This window comes from Arachis hypogaea, chromosome 20, assembly GCF_003086295.3.
Source record: "Arachis hypogaea cultivar Tifrunner chromosome 20, arahy.Tifrunner.gnm2.J5K5, whole genome shotgun sequence".
NCBI lineage: Eukaryota > Viridiplantae > Streptophyta > Magnoliopsida > Fabales > Fabaceae > Arachis > Arachis hypogaea.
Window position 1 is genome coordinate 11,037,395 of NC_092055.1, and position 27,714 is coordinate 11,065,108.

The following is a 27,714-nucleotide window of genomic DNA, read 5'->3' on the forward strand; positions in this document are numbered from 1 at the left end:
ATATATACCACTTGTTGCTCAACACAAATTCCTCATTCCATTTCATTCATCACAACTTTGAGGGGTTGCTTTTGGAAACAATAAAAACCCACCTAAGGTTTTTTTTGCAACCCCCAAAATCTTGTGCTAATAGCTTCAAATTTCTCTCTAGAGATTGTGGCTATGACGACCAATCATCCCAGTTCTTTGGCCTTTACATTTGGCATACTTGGTAACACATTCATAATTAATATCATCTTCTTTTAGATCCTCATCAATTTCTTTCTTTCTTTCTTATATTCTTTATTTTCATTTAATTTGTTCTTGTTTCTTGTTCAAGAGTGGAATGCATGTATACATAAAAAGTGAAATTTTCTAACTTGTTTTCTATATCCATTTTTGCATCATTCTTGTCTCTTGCCTCAATTAAGAATCCACTCACAACTTCAAATTAATTACGATATGGTTCTGATCTTAAGCTTTTATTTTCTTTAGAAGTAGTTAATATTTTCTTTCTCTATCTTTTGGAAGTATTATTAATATTGTATCATAAAGTTTATTAATTAGTTGAGTGATAGCCATGGTAGCTAGCTTGCTAGGTTGATCACAAAATTGCAATTTTAATTATTTTCTGTTCTTAACTTTGAAATTGATTCATTATTCATAGGTAACGTGATATCGTTCCTGGTGTACTTGGCTCCGCTGTAAGTAGTGAACTAATAACAAATAATTAGTGTTAATTACGAGAATTAATTACTGAAACAAAGCATGGTGAATATTATATAATTTTCAGGCCAACATTTTACCGGATATACAAGAAGAAAACAACAGAAGGATTCCAATCACTACCTTACTTGGTAGCATTATTCAGTTGTATGCTATGGTTGTACTACGCTTTTCTCAAAACAGATGCTGTTCTTCTCATCACTATTAACTCTGTTGGATGTGTCATTGAGATTATTTACATCACCATCTTCATAATCTATGCTACCAATGATGCCAGGGTATGTATACTACTTCTACTCTTACTGCCACTATTCAATAATTCAATAATTCTAAGCATGCATGCATGTTATTGGGGTGCAGAAATTAACAGTAAAACTATTTGCTGGAATGAACATGGGTTTATTCGGGGTGATCCTGTTTGTGACGCATTTTGCACTAAATGGTATTCTCCGAGTTCAAGTTCTTGGATGGATTTGTGTCTCCATTTCGGTCACTGTTTTTGCAGCACCTCTAAGCATTGTGGTCAGTGATTAATTCTTACCATTTAATTTCTTTCTTAATATCATAGTTTTTATTAGCTTTGTGATTAGTTATTATTGTACGTGATGCAGGCACAGGTTATAAGAACAAAGAGTGTTCAATTTATGCCATTCAATTTGTCGTTTTTCCTCACATTAAGTGCGGTTATGTGGTTTGCATATGGTTTATTTCTCAGGGATATCTGTATTGCTGTAAGTACACCAACTTTATCATCAGTTTGAATATAAAGTTAAAGAATTTGAAAGTGACCTAATGACTTAATTGAGTAATTAATTGTCAGCTACCAAACGTGTTGGGTTTTGCACTTGGGGTACTTCAGATGCTGCTATATGCCATATACAGAAATGGTGGTGGTGATGTTGTTGTGAAGACACAAGAGAAAGAGAAGGAGAAGGAGAAGGAGAAAGGATTGGATCTGGGAATTAAGAACATACTTGTGGTGAATCCATTGGGGGGTTGTGAAGTGTTCCCAATACCAATAGTGGATGCTGCAAAGTGTGTTAATATTGTTGTTAATGATGATGTCAATGATCAACAACTACAACAAGATCAGAAGAATCACCACAAATCCCCAGTGTGATCTGATATATCAGTGATGTAGCTCATGCCATCCATGTTATATAAGTGGATACTATCATGAAAATTTTATAATTGTCTTTATATAAAAATGTTTTTTTTTTATCTTTGGACGATGGATTGTACGGTTAGATTTTAATATGATATAAAAGTATTGTCTTTGTTTAAAATGTGACTAAATAAATAAGTCACATTTTTAAACAAAGCATTTTCATGAAAAGTTATTTCTGTCATCTTCGTTTCAGTAGTTACCTATTATACATGCTTCATACATCATCTATATGCTTTTATTTTACTCTATGTTGGTGTTTGTATTTCTTGCTACTTGCTAGAAATTAAATACCTTTTTTAATTTTTTCATGGGCAATCATGTTTTCAAATCAAATACAGAGCATGTATTGAAAAGAAAGGAAATATGAGTTTTATTAACTAATTGTGGTGGAGTGCATACAATTTTTGAAGGAAATGATAAAGCATTAGGTACAATAATAGATGAGTTTATAAATTTCTTTTTGTAGTGGAGTTTGACAAGTCTATATATAATCAGAAGAAACTAAAAGTTATAACTTCTTACTTAGTTGAAACTTCTAGTATTATCACTTAGCTTCTTTTCCTTTTTTTTTTTTTTCTTGTTAGGAGAAAAATAACTACTACGCATCCAACCTAACACATCTTAAATGAAAAATATGATATCTAAGTATTGTTCATTTATTCCTTTCATTTAACATCAAAGTAATTTAATTATTCTGTATGCTCGAATAGGTCCTGGTAGATAGAGTTTTAATTCCAAACAAAACAATGAGCTCTCATTTAGTAGTTTTCCTCGTGATGTTTGCGTGGCTTCTGGATACTATTTTGCTAGGACACAACCTTAATTTCTGGTGAATATATATTAAAAAAAAGGACATAACATACATTCAATTAGGTTTTGATGAAATTTTATTTCAATCCCTTATCTCAATTATCAAATAAGAGGATATAGTTTATCAAAGGAATCCCTTAAAATTTTCTTTTATTATAAAAAGGGAGTGCTAGGTAAACAATGAAAATTTTGAACAACATGAACAATCACCAATCAAATAAAAATATATTACACCCTAATTTAATGCTATTAATTAAATTTACTCTTTTAACCCTATTAATTCACATTATTTACACATTATTCAAAAATCTTGTTGGTTACCTATACTTTTCCTTATAAAAAAAGAAAAAATCATTTTGAATGTGTATACTAAATTTATTTAGAGAAATTATAAGACACTATCAGAATTTATTATTTTTTGCCATTACTTAATGATCAATTCTATTTTTTTAGTTTAATAATTCAACAACATATTTTATCTCACACTTTTAAACATTGATGACTAATTAATAAGTGATGACCTAATAAATTTTAATAGCCATCTAGCATTTTTCATTTACTTATAGTCTATTTGTTTTTAATTTTTTATGGTATTTTCTAACTTAGCAAACCAATAACTAATTTTATCGTGGATTTGAGTTTTATTTAAAAATTTATTATTAATCAATAAACTACTACATACACAGACGAAAATTAAATTTTATATACTTATTTAAACAGACGAATAAATTAATCACTTGACTAATTCGAATTAGTTTAACTATAAACTGCTATCTTAAAAAGTAAGAATTGGCCCGAAATTATTTTAAAATTATTATATATCTTTCTCATCATGGCTATCTTTATTGGTAGTGATAATTATGATTGAGTTTGAAATCTTTCAATATATAGTATATATAATATATCAGCAATGATCTAAGTATAACAAACGCTACTATATCTAAATTCCTAACTAGATATATAATGCTAATATATAGTTGCGTTTATTACTTTTATTATATATAAGGAAAAGTTTAGGAGCAGCAACTTTATTAAATTTTGGCCAGAATGTAACCAGTAAAGAAAAGTGAGTCATTGGATGAAATTTCACACTAATCTCACACCATTAAAACCATCATTAATGACTACAAATCACAAAAATTGTTGGCCTCCTAGCATTCCTCGTGTTGCTATTAAACGCTTTTAATTAAGGTATGTCATTTTCCAGAAAATTAAATAAAAAGATCAATTCCACTTATTGTTTTCAGCTTTTAAATGATGAAGAAATTAAACGAGATGTATATATATCCTAAGATTAAGTCAGTTTGGCCCAGATTCTTTCTTTCTTTGCTTTGTATTCAAAGTTTGCTCAATTAATTTGTATGATTAAATAACTGTGATAATATAAGCATCAGAGCAACGCGTTAGAATATACTCTCTAATCTCTTTTGTGTTCAAACTTCAGAGTTCAAACTCTCGTTGGCCCCTTCATATTTATGCAATAACATGGTATATGTTATTTAGAAAAAATAACACTCTCTTGTATGTCTCTACTCTCTTCCGTTATGAAATACTTAATTAAAATGATACTTATCACATAATATATAACTTTTTAACTTGTTTCAAAATTATGTAATTTAAATTTTATTATATATTTCATGATTATTAATGGTAAAATATTAAAAATAAATATAATTATTGACAATTATTTTAATCACTAAAGAGTAAGTTACTTTAATTTTACAGAAAAAAAAAATATATATATATATATACATATATTATAAAAAAAGTAAATATGTAATATAAAAAAATACTACATAATCAATAAAATTTATTTATTTAAATTAATATTTAACCAATTTTAAATACTAAAGACTATATAAATTATAAATTTTAATAATATAAAATAAAGTGTTAGATTAAAATATTAGTTAATATTAATAAAAGGGATTAGTTGTTAATATCTTTTAACAGAGATATGTACAAGAATGACATTATGAATAGCTTCTAAAAATAGAAATTAAAACTCCATGCATGCATTGGCATTAACAAACTATGTATGGTTGACGTCAGAAGCGAAGGAGATGAAAACTCAACGCTTTTAATATGCTCCGGCGCCACAGCAATTAAGTAACCGCTTCACATTTTGCTTACCTAAGGAAGATCAAAATTCAACGCTTTTAATATGACACCTCACACTCTCACATCATATTGCATGCAGACTTTACATGTACCACATATAAAATGTTATTAGCAGTCAAGGAGATTAATTATGCAAAGTTTAAAAATATTATGTGTAAAATACGTTTAGTAAGTGTTGTGCTCGCCCAGTGCTTGCTTTATTACCTAACGCTGAAGATGAAGAAGAAAGTTACCCGTGAAATAATCAACTTTTTGTCTATTTTCCAAGTATATCGTCCTGTAGTGTTGAACTTTTGCTTGTGCCAATTAATAAAATAATCAATCATGGTGTAAGGTGGTAACTAAGTAACTAACACTACCAAACTTTATGAGAAATTGACAAACAATAATTAAAGGTTAAAGCTGATGAATATTTAATGAAGGTAAATGCATATTTTTATCTATTTTTTTAATTTTTAAAATTTAAATCTTAAATTTTAAATTTTAAATTTTAAACTTTAAACTCTAAATATAAATTCTAAATTATAAACTATAAATTTTATGAACTTTTTGTTTTTGATATTAGAGTGATAATGGTGTTTTTTTAAAATATAAATTGTTGGAGTGTTATTCTCAATTGTGAAACGGTTTAATTAGAAAAGTAGAAATTGGACCATTCGATTTGTAGAAATAAAGAAATCGGACTGTCTAATTTGTGAGAGATACAGAAATTAAATCGTCTGATTTGTATTAAAAAAAATTAAAAATTTTGAAGTATAGAAATCGGACTGTTAAATTTGTATACTTTTAACTATTTTAAAAAATACTAAAAATTATAATATTAAGATCATTACTTTTATTTTTATACAAAAAAAAGTCAAATTTTGCATTTTAAATTATAAATTGTAAATTCTAGATTCTAAATTATAAATTATAAATTTAAATTATTAATATAAAATATAATAAATAAAAAATAAAAAATTTATTTAATTAACGAGACTTCTTACTTAATAAAGAGTATTTAAAGATAAACCAAATATGATTGTATTGGCCTTATTTACTTTAGATTTGTGAAAAAATTAGTATCGTAATATAATAATAAAATATCAAAATTTCGGAGACTTAAAATTTTAAAATTCAATCTTCATGTAATTTATTTTATAATTATATTAGATATACACTAAAATTAGTGACTAATTAATTTTAGTACGAAAATAACATCTTTGATTTGTTCATCATATTATTTTAAACTTGGGATAGAGGCATGATTACAGAAGAGGGGGATTAAGCAAAGCATAGTGAAGGAGTTCCTGAGATTGTTGAAAGGAATCCATGTGTTGATGATCCAAGGTGACAAAAGCTTCGACGCCATGCCCATCCCTTGTATCCATCAAAGCAACGGTGTTACTCACTATGTTGTTCACGCTGCACATCCAAAGCGGCTTCCCCCACCCAAAATCAACCTCATACAGTGATGATCCAACTTTGCACCAACTCGAACACTTATACACCACATTACCACTCTTCTTCAACATCTCACCCCTCTCCTTCAAATCCTCCATCACCACCTCACACCTACCTTCTGAATTATTCAACCTTTCGCCTTTCCTCTCCATGAATTCCTTCAAAGAATCCCTCATCTTCTTTACTACCACCTGCAACTCTACCTCACACTCCTCCTCCACAGTCACTGCAAACGCCCACACCAAGTTCCCCAACGCCGTCTCTGGAATCGGAGGTTCCATTCGTCGTCGCAGGTTCACTGCCTGGAACAAGGTTGAAGGCGTTTTACGTTTTGAAGTAGTTAACAATGCGCATCTCCAAATGAGACCAAGCACCACCTCAACCCTCGACGCCTCAAACTGAAGCTCGCTTTTCACCCTCTTCTTCAGCTCTTCTACCTTCGAAGACTCGAAAATCAGCCTCCTCGTCGTGAACTTCTCCGCCGCGATGTTCACGGAGCCTGATATCCCGGCGGGAAGAATCTCTCTCGGAGGGAAGAGAGCAGATCCGATGGCGAGTTCGGGGACCACCGGCTGGGTGTCTCCGCCAATGCAGGCGGCGGTCCATGCCTTGAGGAGAGTGATCAAGGCTGCGAAGTCAGCGATCTTGTGAGTAAGGGAGATGGTGATGGCGGTGGCGCCGCAACCGAACAAGGTAAAGCGGACAAGGAGCAAGGAGTCGGAGTGGGTGGTAGGGAGAAGATTCTGGATGATATCGAAGTTAGGGGGGGAGAGGATCTGAGAGAGAGGTGTTTGGGTTCGTGATTGGATGAAGAAGGCTCCTTGGTCGTTGCAGTGGATGGTGGCGGCGTCTCGGAGGCGGGCGGCGAGAGGATAGAAGAGCGTCAAGATTTGAGAGAGTGAGTCCTGAAGGAGTTGGGATTTGGCGGAGAATTCCTGAGCAGAAGTTTTGTGAGGGTAGAAGAAGGTGATGTTGCCATGGATGTTAGGGGAAAGCTGGTCCAGAAGAGACATGTTGAAGATTTGAAGGTTTGGAGGCGTTGGTGATGATGGCTTTATGCATTTTCTGGATATGCACTCCAAATTCATTTTGTTTCTGCTCGTTGAAGACGGCCAAGTTCTTAATTAGTTATATATACTGATTGTTTTTGTTTTTGTTAAGACAAGTATTAGTTAAGAGAAGTTTTTTAATGATATTTTTCAGGCAAATCCATAATTAATTAGGTATTAAAGTGTGGTACAGCTGGAGTGAATAAGACCTGGTTATGGAAGTCGTCAAATGTTTATAAGGTCCAAGGCGCGAAACACAGAGAGAAAACGTCAAAGCATTCGTCAAGTGCTTGACAGAGGCGTAGACAATGCGTATCGCATTGACTCCTCTTTCAGTCTTTCATATTCATGCACTATTGCCACGTCACGGTATCAAAAGTTATTAATAAAGAGGTGCTTGGTTAACATATAATATTTGATTATTGATTTGAGGCAGTACAATAAATGGATGAAGATTGAAGAGGGGTATTGAGCAATCACCAGGGGAGGGAATTGAGTCTGCGAAGCATTGGTCTTGGTTTACGCTTGTGGATAACTGGAATGATGGTGTGGAGGAGGTGGTTGTACCTCTGCCTCTTGATTTGTGCCTGTTCCTCTAATAATCGGGTATTCTCAGCCTCAAGTTGAAGAACCAAACATTCTAGCTCAAGGGTGTAAGCTTGTTTGCGTTCCCTGGATCTGGCCGCAGACTCTCTGTTCTTGATCATCCTCCTCTGTTTCTGAAGGCTCGCCTTGTCAGCAGTGCTCTTCGTGTCGTTGGACGAGTAGATGTTGTTCAGAAACTCCTCCATGGCCTTGTTATTGGAAGCTTCTTCTTCTGCTTCTTCTGCAAGAGAACACACCCATGAGTCACGTGGCAGATCCGGATCAGTCGACGCCATCGATCTCACAACTCAATTATTCACTTCAATGCATTCAATCAATATATAGTTACTTATATACCTTGCCTCCCCCTACTTCCTTCTTTTATTAAAGCCGCCCTCCCTTATATTCATCTATTTATTTACTATTTCTTTCATAATAATAATAATAATACTAATAATATTCCTACACAACATTAAATTTTTTTTATATAATAAATTATGAGTAATAAATTCTTTAAAGATGACCTAAATTATTTAAAGATAAAATATTTTTTTTAACAAAACGTTAATAATATTTTATACTATTATCATAACACGATAAAACACTAAAATAATAAAATATTTTTATATTTTACATTAAAATTATTCGTATATAAAAATTTTAGCCACAACATTACGTTACCTATATCTTCTTTAATTTCGCCTCTCACTCAATTTCATAAGTTTTTTATGCTGCAAATTTTCCTTTCTCATGTAAAGCATATTAAAAGTGCTCCTATTGGACAGAGTTAGGTATCAAATAAACAACACATTCGGCAAATGCCAACTTAAAAGCAAATTTTAGGTTTCTTCATCATTCGTACCTAAAATGCTAAGGTTTGGGCGCATTTATTTATTTCAACAAAGATTAAAGATCCACCCCTGGGCAAGAATTATAGTTTAAGTAAAGTAAAATAGCAATCATGCTACTAACACTATAAAAAAATATTAAATATTATCGAAATTATCATTAAATTTAGTAGTATTTATTATCATTTAGCGTCGATTCAATTTTATCGAAATGGAACCTATATCAATATGTGTGCTTTTTTTGGATATGGAAGCATGGGGGACTAGACATATATGTGAGACAGCTTTTTGGCAGTGTGAGGGAGAAGAATTCGGACCGTGCGTTTTCTTTGGTTATGAACTTTTGCATGTCAATTCGCACGGTCCGTTTTGTATGCAAGTGAGAAATAAAGTTTGGGGTGCTGTAAACCGGACCCTCCGTGTTACCTTAGGTTGGTTTTTTAATAGCCGATGGTACTATAAGTCGCATGGTCCGAGTTCCATGCTTAGAAATTGAATTGAACTCGGACCCTCCGTTTTGAGTGCGGATGGAATATTTGTTTGATGAACTCAGACCCTCCGATTTCATTTCTTAATATTTTTTTGAATCATCTTAACCTAGTCGAAGGGTGCGAGTTCGTTAAAGTGGCCTATATAAAAGTGTGAAGTGAACTGGTAGCTTACTCGCGTCTTCTTCCCCAAACTTGAACGGCTGTGTCTTCTGTTTCTTCTTCCTGGTTTCTTTATTATTTGCTGTTTTGAGCCATTGAGAATTTAGTAGCTAAAGTTATGCTTTTTTTTTTTGTGATTGAGAGAAATGAGTGACAGAGTGTTACTAAAAGTGTATTATTTTGGTCAGATTTTACTACAAACGTCTGAAGGAGTAAAATTTATCTGTGAAAATCCACTAGATGTTGTTATTTCTTTTATCATCTCATTTGAAGAGTTTAAAGGTGTGATCTGTGAAAAGATTGATTCTGAGAGGGCAAGAAAGATATCATGTATTCTATACAGATATCCCATACAGGTGTTTGGTGGATTTGTCCAGTTTCAGACCAAATATGTGACGGACGAAGCGAGCATGCAAGAGATGTTTTCAATGTATATTGAAAACCGGGGTCAGATCTCATTCATCGAGTTGTATGTTGAGTTTGAACAGTTTGAGGCCGACCGGAATATTCTACGGGAAGATTATAATAGTGACAGTGAAAAAGAGTTCGAAAGTAACTACAAGTTTGTTGGTCCAGATGGAGATGAAGATCAAGGTGATGGAACTACGGCTCCAGATGTGACAGAGGTGGCAAATGCACTCGCAAACGAAGTGCCGTTTGAGGAGCCATCATTCATGTGAGTTTTGGACTTGGAAGCCATGCATGTTCCGGAGTTTCCGGAATATATGACTGCATGTATGTAATACGTCGTATTAGTTTTTTTTAATCAGTTATTGATTTAGTTATGAATAAGTTAGTATTTATTTACCATTATTTAATCATGCGTTGATGTCATAGTTCTCAGGATCGAACCGGTGGTCGAGCGGTTCAGGTGACTGAGTCACTGGTTTAACTGCTGGGTTAGTGGAAAAAATCGGTTCGACCCGGTCTTATGTAAAAAAAAATAGCACGACTGTTATATGCCAAAGTTGAAAATGTATATATTTTATAAGAATAAATATTTTATTTTTTCACTTTTATATATATACTATAAGTACTTATTAGGTAATAATAAAATTCACTCGAATCTGAATAGTAAATATTACGTGAGTTTCTAATTATCATTCACAGTTGATCGATCCCTTTTACGGTTCAAATCCAGTGAACCGGACCGGTTAGCAACCGGTTCATTTGGTTTGACGGTCGAACCGACCGGTCCGGTTCATTTTTACATCTTCTGCTGTTGTTCTTTTCTTAATTAGAGTGACATAATAACATGTCAGATTTGGATTTATGTCATACTAGAGGCAGTGACTGTAGATTTACCGTTATGATCGGTTTTGAAATATCTGTGTATTTATTTGATTTTTTCTATGGTGGTTGTCAATTGCAGAGATTTCTATTGTCGCAGATGGTGAATTTGCTGTTGGTATGGAGTTCAGTTCCAGGGAAGCTGCTATTAAGGCGATAAAAGAGTATACCATACGACGAAGCGTAGACTACCGGGTGTATGAGTCTGAGCCGTTGACATTTTATGCCAAGTGTACGCAGTATGGGTCAAGGTGTGATTGGCTTATCAGGGTTAGCATGATCAGCAGGAAGTACTGTTGGGTTATAAGGAGGTATAATGGTAGTCACACCTGTACCAGAGCCACCATTTCACAAGATCATTCGAAGCTGGATTCTATCACAATTGCAGAAGCGATAAAGCCATTGATTGAGGCTGACCCCTCCTTAAAGGTAAAATCGGTTATAGCAGAAGTGCAAGCGAGGTTCAACTACACCGTTAGTTATCGGAAAGCATGGTTGGCTAAGCAAAGGGCAGTAGAAAAAAATATTTGGAGGTTGGGAAGCATCGTTTGAAGCGTTGCCTATATGGTTTGAGGCCATGTGTCATAAGGAGCCATCAGCTGTTGTCCATTTTGAGACTATGCCTGCATATCAAGGCGATGACTTGGTGGGTGATATTCGGGTACTACATCGAGTATTTTGGAGTTATTACCCCTGTATTAGGGCATTCAGACATTGTAAGCCAATTGTCCAGGTGGATGGGACTCACTTGTACGGAAAGTATAAGAATAAACAGCAATGGGTCTCCTTCTGAGCCATCCAAGGTCAAAAATTTTTTTCTATTTTTGACGAGTCCTTCCTTGATTTCAAGAATTTCTTTTTCATAGTCCGAGCTGTAGAGGGTCATCATCCCTTCTTTTTAAATGAGAGTAATGAGCCCTGTTTCCCTCTGTACTGGATAGAGACAACCCCTGTCGAGAAATATAATTTGGTATATTTGGATGAGGTCGAGGAGGCTGTAGTTGAGTTTTTTCGAGAGGTTTGGGGACGGGCTCCAAACTTTGACACCAAAAAATTTCTACTCGAAACTCCGAGTTATATCCAAACCGAGTTAGATAGCTTTTATTTTTATTTTGTAGATAATTGTTTATTCCTCCGACTTGCTTGTTGATGTCCCTTTAATTTTCTTGTAGAAAAAATGAAAAATGGTTCTAAGGCATACCAGAAAGTCCAGGAGGCTAAGAGGAACACCCGAGCCCGAGTTGCTCAATTACAAGAAGGCGGGACGTCGGCGACCCCTTCTCCTCAGAAGTCTAATTCGGGGACCTCCTCTTTTTCTTTGGGCAAGTCGGTAAATTCTCTCCCTCCTACTCCTACTCCTCTTCCTCCTGTTCTAATCCCTACTCCACCTATTCTTCCCTTCTCAGAGTCAAGTTACAATAAGAGGAAAACCTCGAAATCCGGTGTTTCCAACATTGGTGACACTGGATTTGATGGAGTGAAGTTCTATGAGAGGCACATTCTTTCTCATAGCTTTATTTCTATGGATGATGCTTCGATCAGAAATCATCTCCAAGTCTTGATCCAGGTAGGGATAAGGTCTGCTGGGGTTTGTTCTTCCCTCTTGAAAGAGTTGGATAAAACTCCCTTGAACACTACTCAGCGTTCTCTGGAGGCCCTTCAAGCCGAGGCGGCCGCTCTTCAGGGGGAAGAAAAGGAGTTGGAGGAGGAGAAAGTAACCCTTTAGGCCGAGCTCTAGAAAGCTCAGGAGGCAGAGAGATAGTTCCTTGCTTCTCGTGCTATGGCCAAGGGGTTGACAAAAGGCTGAACAAAGTTATGCAAGAATTTTTGGGGACAACTTGGATTTGAAGGAGCAAATGGAGCGGCTTAGGGAGAGTTATATGGATTTGGAGGAGTCTGTTGCTGAAGGTACTGAGGAGGTGTTTGAGGTGCTCAAGCAACAAGTCTGGGTTCTTGCTCCCGACTTGGATTTGTCACCTCTTCACCCTGATAAAGTCGTAATTGACGGAAAGATCATCTCTCCTCCTCGTCCTCTCACTGACTCTAAACTGAAAACTACTGAACAGCGCTTGGTGGAATCTCCTCCCCGAGAAGTCGCTACTTCCTCGGAGGTTCCTCCGAGTTTTTCAAGTCAGCCCGAGGTCGTACCATCCGAAAAGGTTCCTCCGACCCCTCCGACTTTCACTGCCGATCCGACCTCCTATCTTGATGATGACCTGAATCCTCTCCTTGGTCCTATTTGATATTTCTGTTAAGCCCCGACTTGTGGGACCTTTTTTATGAACACTTTTATGTATATTTTGAATATTTTCTTTGGTATATTTGCTGCTGACTTTGATCCTTTGGAAAGGATCTTTAACAACCGTTATTATCTTTATGAATGTTGATCATTTTTAATAGGATTTTTCAACTATCCCTTTGCCTTATAGGTATTTTGAAAGGATTTTTGTATGAATTTTTCTTCAAAGATCTTGTTGTATTGGCCTTAGTCGTATAGCTGCTACTCGAGCTATTCTAATGACTGTTGATAAGGTTCTTCACGAAGCCTTTTGACTTTTTATCCTTTATGTTTAAGATTTTGTTAAGCTCGTCTTCGTAGCGTAACTCGTCTGTTACTGTCTGTGGGATTTTGACATAAACTTGTGTTAAGTACCTTAAATTTGTCAAGGTTTGGAGGAGTGACTTTTTCCATTACTTAGCACGAACGACTCATTTTCTTTACTATTGAACTGCTTTCTTAGGTTATTTTTGCGACGCATTTTGGTCTGCTTGGAGGCTTTCCAACTTATAAATTGGTTGCCATCTTATTTACGAGTTGTTATGATCTTCATTTATAATCTTTTTACACCGACTTGTTATGATCTTCATTTATAATCTTTTTTCGAGCTTAAGTCGGTGTGTATAGTAGGAATAATAATAGAATTTAAGAAAATGAAATATTGTCATTAATAAAACCTGTGTTACAAAAATGCTTTTGCTACTGAGGGAATCAAATTCTTGCCCCTTACTCCCGCTTTAATGCTTTGTTAAAATCCCCTTTAGGAAAAACCCTTCTTGGAAAAAAACTATGAAGTCGGGAAAAAGAGTACATCAGGGAATGAGGTACGCTTCTAGCTATAATATCTCTTTGGATTGCAAGCATGCCACGACCTTGGGAGCTCGTCTCCATTCAAGTCGGACACTTTATAGTAATAATTTCCCAAGACTTCAGTTGTCTTCAATGTTCTGAAAATCGATTCGAACCAGCCGGTCGGACCGGTCGAACCATGAACCAGACCGAAAAATGGATCGGTCAATCATCAAAACCGTGAAATTAAAAAATTGGAATTAAACCGGCAAACCGGTCGGTCGAACTGAACCGTGACCCGGCCGATTTTTAAGTTAGCAACAAAACGCTGCCGTTTTTGAGTTTTTTCCCTCTGAAGTCTGAATCCATAAATCACGAAAACTCCCAAGGCTGAGATTGAGATCCCTAATTGGTTTCGCTGCTCTCTCTGCTTCAGTGGTTCCCATTGTTGATGATTCTTCTTCAAGCAAGCTTGCTTCACTGAAGTCACGGGCGTCATCGCGTCACACAGGTCGAGGGTTCACCGTCGAGACACCGCCATCATGCCACCTAGAGCCATCGAGAACTGAGAAGTGAGAACGCCTCACTCTCACACGAGTCGAGCCACCACCGTCGAGCCACCGCAGTAGCCGTGGAGAACTGAGAAGGTGCCTTCGCTGTCTCCCACCGCCTCACTCTCACTCTCCCTTCCCCCATATCTGCTTCTTCTCTGTCTTCCAGATCTCTGCCCTTCCCCTGTTCTATTCATTTTGTTGCTATAGCTAGTTAATTTTGATTAGCTTAGTTAGTTAGAAATACATGTTAGTTGATTAGGTGGTTAGAGAATCTAAGCTGGATAGTGGATTTAGGTTTGTTTTGAATAATGATGATGACTGAAAGTGTTACTGTTTCATTGATTTTCTTGCTTTGTTTGTGCTGTATGGTTTGCTCCTGTGCCAATTTGGCTTGATTGATGTTGTTGCATACTGATTTATTGCTGCCTTGTCCTGCTTGTTGATGCTGAGTCTTGTTTTAATTTGAGCGTAATCACTGGATTCAGTTAGGAGCATTTGTGTGGATGCATGTTGCTTGCTTATGCAGTGAGGATTTTTGCTGAATTCCTGTTTCATTTTGTTCTGATGCTGTGTTGTAAGCCAGTATTTCTGTACATAGTTTAAAGAAGGAATGTTGTTTATTGCTGGATGGTTCGGTCTAAATTGCTTTGTGATGTTTAGTTGCTGAAGGATTGGCTTGTTTCTTTGGATTCATATGCATTCAGACATGATTTTTGTGTTTCTACTAGTTAATGAATTCATATGACATCTGGGAGACATGATTTTTGTGTTTCTCACTCTCACTCGCACCTGTGAACTTTGAAATTCTGTCTCCCTGTTTAATTTTTCTTTGAACTGTGTAGTGTGAAACTGTGAACTGATTCAAGATTCAATATGAAACTGAAATGTGATTCTCCCTGTACTGTGATTATTGACTAGTGAGTGATTAGTGAAACTGATTACTGAAACTGAACTGTGATTCATTCAACATGATGAACTGTGAACTTTGGTTAATAATTGTTGTTTATTGATTAGTGATTAACTGATTACTTAAACATGAACTGATTTTGGTTTGTTTACTAAACTGGATTTTATTGTTTGTTGGATAATTGTGAATAATTTTGAATAATTTTGGATGTTGTTTGTTGTGAACTTGAGATTTGAGATTATTGGGTTGGATTGTTGGTAATGTTTAGTACTTTTGAATAATTTTGAATAATTCTGGTTTATGTAGTACTTTTAATTTGAATGATATTTTGAAGTTTAGATTAGACTATAATTATATTTTCATGTGTTTATTTATATTTTATTTATTATTTTATTATAAAACGATTTTTCGGTTCAACTACGATCGAACCGGTTGAATCTATGAACCAATGAACCAGTAGCTAGAGCGGTTTGATGACCGGTTCGGTTTTCAGAACCTTGGTTGTCTTGAATGACTTTTTTTTATTGTATCTAGCTGTCTTCCTTCGAGCTGTAGTCGGAGTTCTTCTCTTCCTCAGGCTCCTCCGAATTAAATGGAATTGACCTCTTTGCCCTTACCTCGTAGGTTTAGGCTCTCATTGTAACATTTTCTTACCAGCTTCTGATCTCCTCTAATGGTGGCAATTCCGTCTTCTGTAGGAAATTTCAGCAAAGATGAGGAGTGGAGACGACTGCTCCCAACCGATTTAGGGTTGTCCTACCGATCAGGGCATTATAAGTTGAAGTTACATCGACGACAATGAAGTCGATGTTTAAGGTTTTGGACTTCAGTCCCTTTCCAAAAGTCGTGTATAGAGAGATGAAGCCTAGTGGTTTAATAGGAGCATCTCCTAACCCAAAGAGAGTATTCGGATAGGCTTTTGACACCTTTTCTTTCAACCCCAGCTTATCGAATGACGGCTTAAATAATATGTCGGCTGAGCTGCCTTGGTCTATCAGGGTTCTGTGCAAGTGAGCATTGACAAGGATCATTATGATTACTACCAGGTTGTCATGCCCGGGTGCAATGCCCTGTCTATCTTCTTTGGTGAAAGAGATGGTCGGGAGATCGGGTCCGTTATTCCCGACTTGGTAGATTTCTTTTAAATGTCTCTTCCGAGATGACTTGGTTAGCCCCCTCCCGCGAATCCTCTCGATATCATGTGAACGTGTCGTTCTGGAGTCTACGAGGGAGGACCTCTTCGGTTGACGTCTTTGTCATCTCTTTTCCTTTTTTCATGATTGTCCGACTTTTCCATGAGATATCTGTCTAACCGAATTTTCTTGGCCAGTTTCTCTATCACATTTTTTAGGTCATAACAATCATTCGTTGAATGCTCGTACAGCTTATGGTACTCACAATACTCATTACGGCTTCCACCCTTTTGGTTTTTTATTTGGCGCGGGGGAGGGAGCTTCTCGGTGTGACAAATTTTTCTGTAGACGTCCACGAGAGAAACTCGTAACGGAGTATAATTATGGTACCTTCTGGGCTTGTTGGATCCTACTTCTTCTTTCTTCTTGGGCTCCTCTTTTTCTTTTGACTGATGAGGGTGCCCAAGTCGCCAACTCGGCTCTCGTAGCTTGGCGTTTTCTTCCATATTGATGTATTTTTCAGCTCGCTTTTGTACATCGTTTAAAGAAGTCAGGTGTCTTTTTGAGATAGACTGGGAGAAGGGTCCTTCTCAGAGACCATTGACTAATTCCATTATTACCGCCTCAGTAGGCAAGTCTTGGATTTCCAAGCATGCTTTGTTGAACCTCTCCATGTAGTCTCTTAGGGGTTCTCTGATCTCTTAATTCACTTCGGGTAGGCTGGGTGCATGTTTGACCTTGTCTTTTTGAATTGAAAATCGTGTAAAGAACTTGTGCGCGAGGTCGTCGAAACTGGTGACCGATCTAGGGGCAGGCTGTCAAACCACTTCATGGCCGCTTTTGTTAAAGTTGTAGGGAAGGCCTTGCAGCGAGTAGCATCCGAGGCGTCGGCCAAATATATCTGACTTTTAAAATTGCTGAGGTGGTGCTTCGGGTCAGTTGTCCCATCGTATAGATTCATGTCGGGGCTTTTAAAGTTTCTAGGAACTCTTGCCCACATGATATCCTCAGTGAAAGGATCTTCTCCCCCCAATGGGGAATCTTTCCGAGCCGTACGAGAATTCTTGTTTGGAAGATTGAATTCTAGCTTTGAGAGCTTTTTTTCTAGCTCTCTTTGCCGTTTGATCTCCTTCCTCAAGCTCTTCTCTGCTTCGCGCTGTCGCACTAATTTCTGCTCCAATTGTTTAAGTTGACCATGATGCACATGCAGTAATCCCATGAAGTCGGTGCTGTGAGGTTGTTCTTCCGCTTCGGGGAGACAAACCTCGGATGGGATTCTCCTCTGGTGTGGGTCACCGGAAGGGCCTTCACCATGTGGTTCCTCCGTTCTTGGAGGAGGTATCACTAGACCTTGGTCGTTGTTGACCATGTCTTGGTATTCTTGATCTGATTCAAACGCTATACGTCCGTCTTTATACTGATCGTCTGCCATGGAGTGTTGGATTCCAGGTCCCCGGCAACGGCGCCAATATGTCGAGTGTTACCTGAAACCGGATGATGTTTGGGCTTGTATGCGAGGCCCAAGCGTTCAATGCAGTGGTCTCCGACTTGTCCTGGGTTAGAGAACCACCGTCCGAGTTGTGTGTTTGAAAAGGTGGAGGGTGGTACTTGCAAGACACTCCAATGCCTAAATCAGCAAGGGGTTAAGCAGGTTTTTTATATATTAGAACTTGAGTATACCTGAGTGTGCCAGCATATTTATAGGAAATGAGCCAACAACCACCGTTGGAATAGTTCCACTTCTGGTAATGGATAACCGTCCCTTTATCTTAGAGTTGTTGAGATCTCTTTTCTAGAGATGGATGAGAGATATTAGGGGAAGTTACAACTCCTTCGAGAGAGTTGTCATCTGTAACGCTATTATCCGACCTCTTAAGAGGCCAGTTGTACAATGAATGTCTTTTGGACTTTTTTGTACACTTTTTGGACCTGGCTTATAATTTGAGTCAAAGTATGAACAATTTTAAATTTAATTTTTCAATTTAATAATTTATTTTATTTTATATTTATAAATATTAATAATTAATTAATAATAAAAAATAACAAATTCTTAATGATTCTCTAATATGTCACAATATGGGTTCGTTTGACACATAAGGTTTCCATTTTACCCGTTTCGGCTGCGCCGCCCGGACACAAAAGAACGCGCTTTTAAAAGTGATTGCCCTCCCAAATCAGATCATGATTCATGATATTGATCTCAACACTATGTATGCTACATTAATGTAAGTGGCCGTATGCAGCGGAGGCCTAGCACAGATGACATACTTATGTGCCTTTTGCAAGCTGCATTTGAGTTTAAATTTCACTTGAGATGTACTCATGTAGTGTATGTGAATGTGAGTGTGTTGTGTGAGTGTGTGAAGTATGGATGTAATGTTTAAAATTGGCCACTTGACAAAAAAAAATTATTAAAATTAATTATTAATATATAATATTATTAAATATAAAATATATATTAAAAATAAATTAAATTATATATATTTATATAAAAATATATAATAATTAATTTTAGTATATAAATAATTTTTTTATATATTATATTATGATCATTATTATAGTATTTAAAAATAGTATCTAATTTGTTAAAAAGAATTAAAAATTAATATTAAATTAAAAATATATAAAAATAAAAATATTTAAATTTATTATAGATAATAAATTAGACAAAACTTAAACACCAAATAACAATTACAATAAAATTCACCTTATATTATAATCTTTTGTTATAGACTATAGTTTCTCGTAGCGGTATTTCAAAAGGATTGCAGCTTGTATATTGTCGTTTTGTTGACAACATTGACATATGTGTGTTGAATAGTGAAGCCGTCCAATTACGGCAATATAATCACATTCCATTTCTTGTCCTTTTGCATTAGTCTTTTTCATTGTTACAGTTTAACTCTTCTTGTTTTCTCCTTCCTCCGTTTCCTTTTCATTACACCAATACTTCTGTCTATGTTTTAAGCAAAGCAAATCAATATGTGCGTATAGCACCCTTTCAGTCACTCATACATTCACAAATCACAACACACACCACACATACACACACCACCTCTAGTATAGATTCTATAACTTCCTGAACTTACTTCGGATTCGAATCTTTTGAGGAAGCATATTCTACCGCTGATTCCAATTTTGCTTAATACTTTCTAGTTTCTTTGGTTCTCACGTTTGCTTTGAGGGGCCCAATTTTACTTTCGTCAAGAATCCGTGGCTGATTCTAGGAACTGTATGTCTTAGCGCGCATAAAACTTTATGTCAAAACAAATGGCCTAACGTTTTCAATCATATATCATATATAAACAACACAAATGTCCACATACACTTTTGGTTAGGATCGGATCATAACAACTTTTTTAACAAGCACAACAATAAAATCTAGCTTACATATTTTACAAGATCCACCTAAATTCAATGCCCTGCTTGAAATGTCACTCTCTCTTGCTATTTAATTATTGTTTTTTAATCAACTGTTTGAAAAGTACCAATGTTGCCGACTTCCCGCGAGAAAGTGATCATACAAGGGCGCATATATTATGGGATCGAAAGATTTACGCATACTGTTACTTCTCCAACACACTCATTTTGATCGTATATAAAATGTCCTTATCCACTCAATTTATTTGTAGAGTAAAAATGTAAAATCGACCACCAATTATTTATTGGAATAATTGCTGTATTTTTTGTGTTTTTATTTTACATTTCTCGTCTTTTCAGTTTTTGGTTAATTCTTTTTATTTTTGGGTCAGGATTTGGTTTACTTCTTTATGGACAATGTAGAAAACCATCACCCATAAACGGGCCTATTGGGCCTTGGGATGTAAGGTGTATGGCAATTTGGTAATAAAAGCAGTTCGGAGATCGAGAGCGAATTTTCATTTGTAAACGTTAAAGGAAAAAAAAAGCCGCGAAAGCAACGAGCACCAAAGCATTGGTATTCTTGACTCTTGAGAAGAATCTTGGAGAATCTCCGTCAATGGCGTGGACCCTCCGTCCATTCACCGTGATGTGCATCGTAACCTTGCTGATGAACGCCGTGAGCTGCATTCCGAGCATAGAGTTCGATTCAATGCTGGAGAGTCTACGGGAGCGAGGGTACGACCTCTTCTGCAACGCAATCGTGACCTCTGATCTGCAATTCGACATTTTTGCTTACCAGAATCAGAGACGGCAAGAAGAAGAAGAAGAAGAAGAAGGAAACAGCACAAGAACTAACAGCCATGCGCGCAACACCTTCACGTTTTTCGCGCCAACCGATGCTTCCCTTTTTGCCCTCGATATGACGCAAACGGCGTCGTCTTACACAGATACACTCCGATTCCACGTCGTACCTCGCCGCCTCTCCGTCACCGAGCTCCGCCGCCTCCCTGAAGGCTACGGCCTCCCCACTCTCCTCTCCAAGCGCCGCCTCGAGGTCACTCGCAGCCCCGCCTATGCCTTCGGCATCTCCGTCGGCGGCGTTGAGATCGCCTTCCCCGGCCTCTTTTACGGCCGATACGTCGCCGTTCACGGCCTCTCCGGGATCCTAAGCCTCCGCTCGAACGCTGTCTCTGGTGTTTCCTCTGTTCCCCCTTCTCCGCCGCCGGTGGTACCTCCTTCTCAGGAACGGGGGCCCGTGGGGGTTCCTCCGGTTGCTTCCTCCGGTCGCCGGTGGAGAAATAATCCTAACAGGCCGGACAAAAGAACGTTTCTTGCTCCTAATTCTCCTCCTGCGCGTCCGGTGCCGAAGGGGATTTCGTTCAACATCACGGACCAGCGGCGACATCATCCTCCGGTTGAAGTTCCAGCGCCTGCACCCAACGCCGTCAGTAGGCGAGCTCCTCCGCCTACTTCTCCAGTAATGGGAAGGATTAATGCTCCACTTCCCGGACCTGCAGCTGACTCTCCTACGAGTCTTGATATTGCTCCCGTCATGACGCCGGTGGTTGCGACTCCGATATATCCACCGGAAGGGTTTTCAGACGCGCCGATTGAAGAGAAACCTAGTGTTTCGGTTGTGGAAAGTTGGGGTGGTGAATTGGAAGGAGTAGTAGAAATGCCGAAGAATACGTTATTAGACGAAAACATCACCAGAAATTGTGACTTAGAAGGGAGTGGTCCCATGGATAATGCTGATCAGCCTCGCATCATGCAGTGTTACGCTTCCTAGAATCTTGCACAGAGTGAGTGACCTTCAATGCAACTTTTGTGTTTCTTCTCTCTGTTTCTTTGTTTCTTTCCCTAGAAACATTCATTTTTGTAGCACTTACACTTGTAAATTCCAGTGGTACTTGTTTGTTAAGATCATCCCAACTGAAGAAATATGTTGTAATTGTGACATGCTTGCTGTCAATGAATAATCTTACTTGCTCAATACATGGAAAATTGATTACCACTACCATTATTAATTTATTATCATAGTTATTAAGTTCTCTGATGTAGCATTTTCAAGTGGTACATCATTGTCTACTCTAAGAACAGCTCTTGTCACGTGAGACTACTATTTCATCTCTGTGTTCATCACAGAAAAGTGTGGGGAATGACTTTTCATTTGGAAACTTTCAGATGAAAATTATTTAGTCAGTCTTAGGCTTATGTAGCTATCAAGAACTGAATTATTTTGGCCCACACTAGGTACCAATAATGGATGCAATCAGGATCATTAAGCACATACAGAATAATAATGTAATCACTGATCACACTTTGAATGATACTCCAAGCTAGGGAGAAAATGAATGTGGATAAATAATAGGTGTTCAGATACAATAGCATATATTACTAAACACTATGTCCACAACTTTTTCTAATGAGTGGCAAGTGCTGCATTTGGAAGAGGTTGACTTGGTTACCTGCCTGATAAGGTTAGAGAAGTTTCTATTCCTGTTTGAAGAAGGACAAAACAGATGTGGTCCACATTAATCCATGAACCAATTTTAGATGGCTAAGCCTCCTTCTTTCATCAAAGAAGGAAAATGGTTCAAAGCAGTAGTAACTAGTAACTTTGCCATTCCTCCTCTCTCCCTTAAATTTGACATCGTTCCTTCTTCCAAGCCCCAGCACATGGCATGTCCATAAAAGTTCATTGTGGGAAACCTTATTCAGAAAGCTTGCTCTCTTCTTTGTTATAATATTATGCAATAAAATCCTTATTATTATATATCATACATGATGCATAAGCCTGGTTTGTTATGATTTTCTCCTCCTCCTTCCAATTAATTACATATCTATTGCGTGGAAGTAGCTTCCCTTTACTTGTTGGCATAAGCATTAACAAAGAAGGATTCAAAGATGATGGAGTGGGAAAAACATTATCTTTTTGCTATATATGTATATATATTCGAGCATAGTACCAGGGTCTGGCTCCTTGTTTTTATGAAAGTAGAAACTAGAAAGAGTACGTATATGCCTACATCAATTATTGAGTGTTCCAAATAATAAGTATTAAGTGTTAATTTTAAAGTCTCAACACAACAAATTTTGCCTGTCTTTTTTCTCTAAAAAATAAATCCCAAGATTTGAATAGTTCAAAGCATTGAATTATTGGAATGTTACTTACTTATAACTTACTTACACGAATGGATCATTGTAATGTGATGCTGAAAACATCAACTGTTAACTGAAATATTATAAAAGATTTGAGTTTTAAATTTATTTCGGTACGGATTGTAAAAAATTACAAGTATAATAGCTGTATAGACTATATATGGATCATTAATAATCATTGTTTTTTATTTAAACACGAATAAATTACAATTTTTATTCATGTAATATAAAATGCTAGAAAATTTATTTTTGGATGAATAAAATTGACTTTATATTTATGAAAAATAATTTTCTTGTAAACGTAAGTAGATTTGTTAGAATTTTAAAATTTTTATTGGTAGAACGTTAATTTATTCCTTTTTTGTAAGTACAAAATTAGTTATTTATTCCTAATTTATCATATTTCAAATTTTTATGAGTAGAAGTAATAATTTATTTTATATATTATTTATACAGAAAAAAATGCTAATTTTTCATGGGAAAATTTTTGTTGGAACTATCTCCTAAGGACAGTATGGAATAAAAGAAATTGAAATTATAACCTGTCTCTCTCGTTAGCTAATATTGGTCACTAGCTCACAGCAAAGACTTAAAGAATCCTGAATCCTGGACCAAAAGCACATGACTAGACCCAAACAAATTAATAAGGATAAGAAGGAGACGAAAAATAGTTCTTTTATTCTGTTATTGGTATATAAAACGAATCAATATTTGTATTTTGAAACCTCAAATTTTGGTATCCTTAATAAAGAAGCCACAGAGAGTCCTTATCAACGAAGGATTAGTAGTTCAGTATCAGATAAGTTGCGCCAAGGGAACGTTTAGAAGGCAACACGTTAACGTGTGGCTCCAACATACAAAGCATTGATTTTTGATGGAGAGACCCATGTACATAGATGGTATTCCATTCTATTATATTAAATTGAATAAGGAATTAGAAAAAGTAAAAGTAAAAGAGAATAACTAACAAAAGAAAAAAACAGTCACATATAAATAATTATATTAGAGAGATATAAGTGTAATTAAGCGTAGCGAAGAGACCCTACCTATATATGTAAGAGAGGACGATATATGTGGTCCTCTTTCTCTCTCTTCTCTCGTCAATGGAATGCGAAAACAACGAAACCCAGAAGGGGAACAATAGTACCCTAACCCAAGTTGAAGCAGCGTGGATTCTCACGTACATCAAGAACCACACCATCACCACTACCACCACCACCGAAGAAGAAGAAGAAGAAGAAGAAGAAGAAGATCAACAGCACCATAGCATCAGCAGCAACAATAGCTGCAGCTACGGCAACAGCGTGCAGGAATGGAAAGCGGTTGATGAGGTGTCCGTGTCATCCTTCAGCATGGAAATAGAGGATGTGTTGGCGGACATAGAAGAAGATGAAAGCTTAAGGAGAAGGAATAAGAGGTATCGCTACGTTGATGAATTATATAGCACTACACAGCCTCTTTCACATGTTTATGTACCTGCAGAAGCTGCGGTTGAAGCCAACAACAACATCATGTTTATAAAGTTACATTATTAATGTATTTTGACTAGTTTCTATTATGCTATAGGTTACATGGACTACAATTTTCCGTTAAAATGTTCATAATCGTCGTTGCTATATTAGATTATAAGTTTCATGGGATTTGTGTAGATATGATATATATAATAAACATATTATCAAACCAAGATTGTTAGTTAGCCTAATCTCTTCTTGCAGATCAGAGTAGGAATGAGTATTTAGTCAAACAAAATTTGGGCACTGCATATAAGGTTCTGGTTTTTACGGTCCCTACTCCCAACTGTCGAATTGAGGAATTTGAGAGCCAGCCTTTGTTCTCTTAATTATCGTCTCTTTCTTATTCGGGTTATAGACTGATTTTCGAGGATATTCTACCATTAGAAGATTTGAACCTCAATTGCAAACACGGTGTGTGTATCGGTCTACATAAATCGTAATGAATTCACATCTCCAAATGCAGACTATATGTCAGCCAAATCAATAATGTCAATATAATTATGCTCCTTGTTAATTTTATCAAATAATGTCTCAGTTCTTTAACGTGAAATATGAATATTCCGTCCAAAACGGAAAAAGGGTAGGAATCCAAACAATAGTAGCAAATGAATAATATTAGCATCAACCTCCTATGAAAAAGGGTCTAATTTTGCCTGGGTCTAGTTTATCGTCTCTCGATTTCAATTCAAAAGCATGTCTAATATGAATCATTCTTATTCTTGAAAAAAAAAAAAAAAAAAAAAGGCGGTTCTTGAAAATCCCTATTGATGAATTAAGTGTACATGTTCAACCTTGTTCACCAAAATTATCGACAAGATCTTTACATTCGAGAAAAACACCTATGATCGGTTAAATCGAGAACTGCGTTGATAAAATATGTCGTAATTTTCTATCTTCTATTTCTTCACAAGATTAAAGGCTTCAATGCTCTAGATGGAAGACATATTCTGTCAGCCGCTGTAATTTACTAGGATCAAGTTTCTGCTCTGTCACAATAGGTTGCTTCTTCACAGTAAACATTTGCGATGCAGGGTCCACAGTCCAACCATGCTGTAATACATCTGCAATTTTATAACCAGAAAATGAGAGGGGGAAACTCAACAATAATAATAGAGTAGGGAAGAAGAGATAGCTGATAGAACATAGAAAAGCCAGCTAAACTTCATGTTTCATGGATAGCTCATTGATTATGATAAGCAAATTATCATGACCATCCTTAGCAGTAAAACTAATCAACATATGTAATAATTTTTTTTGTCATGGACTTCAACCATATTGTTGATAGTTCTAATATGATATAGCCTACCTACAACTTGTGTTTGTTTAAGTATAGTAGAAAACAGTTTGAGAAGGTCAACCAACCAAATTGATTCAGAAGCATTGGCACTAAAAAGTAGACTTGTAATTTAATCAAAACATAGACAAAATACTTACAGTTTGTAGCATCATCCTCATTCATTCCCAAAAATGAAGCAGTATCTTGAATGCTTATTGTTGAATAAGCAGAGAGAAGCAGCTGAAACATCTTCTTTGTGTAAAGTTCTGCAAATAATTATTGGTAGTTAATGTATACTTCTTGGTATTAACAAGATTAAACCAAAATCAATTTTGTTTCAATTGTACTAATGCTAACATTAGCCAATCAATTTCTCATGATATACTAAAGTAAGGCATATGTAAATAACTAAATATAACTTATGATGCTTCATCAATCAATAGTACTTGATAAAGATAGAATGATTAATGAATAACAAATCCTCCCTTTAATTGATTTTCCCACACAAAAAATGACCAAATTAGTTGCTTGATGACGGTAATATAATACTGACATTCACCAAGTTAACAAGTAACGTTAACAAAAATGCATCTAGCATTCCATAGTGCAAGAGAATATGATTATGATAATAGCTTCAATCACAGACACTATTTAGTATTTAAATACATAGATTGTGAAGAAGAAATCCAAATCTGAATAGAATTAAGCCCTTATTGTAGTGAAAATACAAGAGTTTCAAGATAATTCAGATACTCTATTTCAAAGAGGGGAAAGATAGTAAAAGCTTGCCTGAGAAAGCAGCAACTAGTCCTTGGAGGTCCTGGCTCCATTCATAGCCACGGATTGCCTCGTGCACTCCAGCATAGTCGCGTAACCAAAGGCGTTGACCAATTTTCCATACCGCGGTGACTTCAGGCTGGCCTTCTTTGACTGAAGAAGGTATCGATTTCCAAAGGAAGCGAGCACTATTGCTGTGACATTACAACAACAAATATCAGGACAACAAAGAAACACAACCGAGCCAAGCTCTCACCAAAATGGCAATTGAAAGAACAACACAATTGAAAAGCAATAATCCAGAAAAATAAAGGGTAAGTGTGTTTCAACCTTCCAAAAAAGTGATTACAGCTCAAATCTTCTATATAATCGAAAAACAAAACCCTAAAAAAGTAAAAACGGATAACAGATGCTCGGGCGAAACTACTATTTCCAACTTCTGAATCTGGAGAAACACATCCAAAGTTACACCGACATATAATATGATCGTTGCTCAAAACATATTCAAAATAGTAATAATAATAAGGAATATGATGGAATTACATGTCATGAACATAAATGTGAGCGAGAAGATGAATGGAGTAGGGCCAGTCGTCGTGATAAGCAATGCCGTCGGAAGCAACCTGAACATTCAGCAACCAAAATCAAAACCCTAACAACGCAAATCAAACAAAGAGAAAGAGAAAGAGAAAGGGATGATCGGAAATACCTGAAGCATAAGATTGTCGCAGAGATCGGCTACCTTGTCGTACGATTTGGATTCCAACAACTCTCTCACCCTGGACAAATCCATGCCTCTCTTTTTTCTCTCTGCAACTCACTCACTCCTCAGCTTTACAGCTCCACTATCATCCCTGCTAACTGCTAACGCCTCCTTTTTTTTTTTTTGGACTGGCTAACACCTCCTAGGCTCCTGAGTATTGGTCCCAAATCAGGCCCAATACAAGGCCCAACATGTATACTGATATCGTTCATGTTTCTAAATTTTTGTGCGATATGAAATGGATCCAACTAGATGATACATTGATACATTAGCATGTCTCTACACGTCCAAAAAAAAAAAAAGCATGTCTCTTAATATGCTACATTCGGATGTAAATATTAGCAATGCCAAGTGGTGATAAGAATTGAAAATTTGTGATGTAATACTTAAAATTAGGAGTTGTCCAAAAAAAAAAAATTTATACAATATGATTATTTAGTTTATTTTACTTTTTGGTAGATTGATTATAGGTTTATTTAAATCAATTAATTTGATTTTGTCTCTATTTTTTTTTTCTTTTCCGTTTAGT

General features: G+C 36.2%; 3 protein-coding genes across 3 annotated transcripts; 1 reads left to right on the top strand and 2 right to left on the bottom strand.

Moving 5' to 3' along the window:
• The first annotated feature begins 20 nt into the window (after window positions 1–20).
• Window positions 21–2,041, top strand: LOC112784769 (bidirectional sugar transporter N3). Its single transcript, XM_025828089.3, has 6 exons — window positions 21–211; window positions 647–683; window positions 773–983; window positions 1,066–1,227; window positions 1,317–1,436; window positions 1,526–2,041. Exons 1-6 carry the CDS (start codon window positions 163–165, stop codon window positions 1,823–1,825), a joined length of 879 nt encoding a protein of 292 aa, XP_025683874.1. The 5' UTR covers window positions 21–162; the 3' UTR covers window positions 1,826–2,041.
• Window positions 2,042–5,911: 3,870 nt separating this feature from the next.
• Window positions 5,912–8,345, bottom strand: LOC112784550 (stemmadenine O-acetyltransferase-like). The gene has a single exon (XM_025827792.3). The coding sequence runs from the start codon at window positions 7,333–7,335 to the stop codon at window positions 6,052–6,054; it is 1,284 nt and encodes a 427-aa protein (XP_025683577.1). The 5' UTR covers window positions 7,336–8,345; the 3' UTR covers window positions 5,912–6,051.
• Window positions 8,346–25,117: 16,772 nt separating this feature from the next.
• LOC112784016 (COP9 signalosome complex subunit 8) lies at window positions 25,118–27,315 on the bottom strand. Its single transcript, XM_025827091.2, has 5 exons — window positions 27,132–27,315; window positions 26,966–27,045; window positions 26,435–26,616; window positions 25,804–25,911; window positions 25,118–25,430 (listed from the first exon to the last, which is right to left on the bottom strand). The coding sequence occupies exons 1-5, from the start codon at window positions 27,213–27,215 to the stop codon at window positions 25,291–25,293; spliced, it is 594 nt and encodes a 197-aa protein (XP_025682876.1). The 5' UTR covers window positions 27,216–27,315; the 3' UTR covers window positions 25,118–25,290.
• Between the last annotated feature and the right edge of the window lie 399 nt (window positions 27,316–27,714).

What these genes read in the sequence shown, in the direction of transcription:
- LOC112784769 (XM_025828089.3), top strand. Translation starts at nt 163, where the DNA reads ATGACGACCAATCATCCCAGTTCTTTGGCCTTTACATTTGGCATACTT. An exon ending in ATGCTACCAATGATGCCAGG is followed by an intron (nt 984 to 1,065) that starts GTATGTATACTA and finishes ATTGGGGTGCAG; the next exon opens with AAATTAACAGTAAAACTATT. An exon ending in TCAGGGATATCTGTATTGCT is followed by an intron (nt 1,437 to 1,525) that starts GTAAGTACACCA and finishes ATTAATTGTCAG; the next exon opens with CTACCAAACGTGTTGGGTTT.
- LOC112784550 (XM_025827792.3), bottom strand. Translation starts at nt 7,335, where the DNA reads ATGAATTTGGAGTGCATATCCAGAAAATGCATAAAGCCATCATCACCA.
- LOC112784016 (XM_025827091.2), bottom strand. Translation starts at nt 27,215, where the DNA reads ATGGATTTGTCCAGGGTGAGAGAGTTGTTGGAATCCAAATCGTACGAC. An exon ending in GCGACAATCTTATGCTTCAG is followed by an intron (nt 27,046 to 27,131) that starts GTATTTCCGATC and finishes CTGAATGTTCAG; the next exon opens with GTTGCTTCCGACGGCATTGC. An exon ending in ACTAGTTGCTGCTTTCTCAG is followed by an intron (nt 25,912 to 26,434) that starts GCAAGCTTTTAC and finishes AATTATTTGCAG; the next exon opens with AACTTTACACAAAGAAGATG.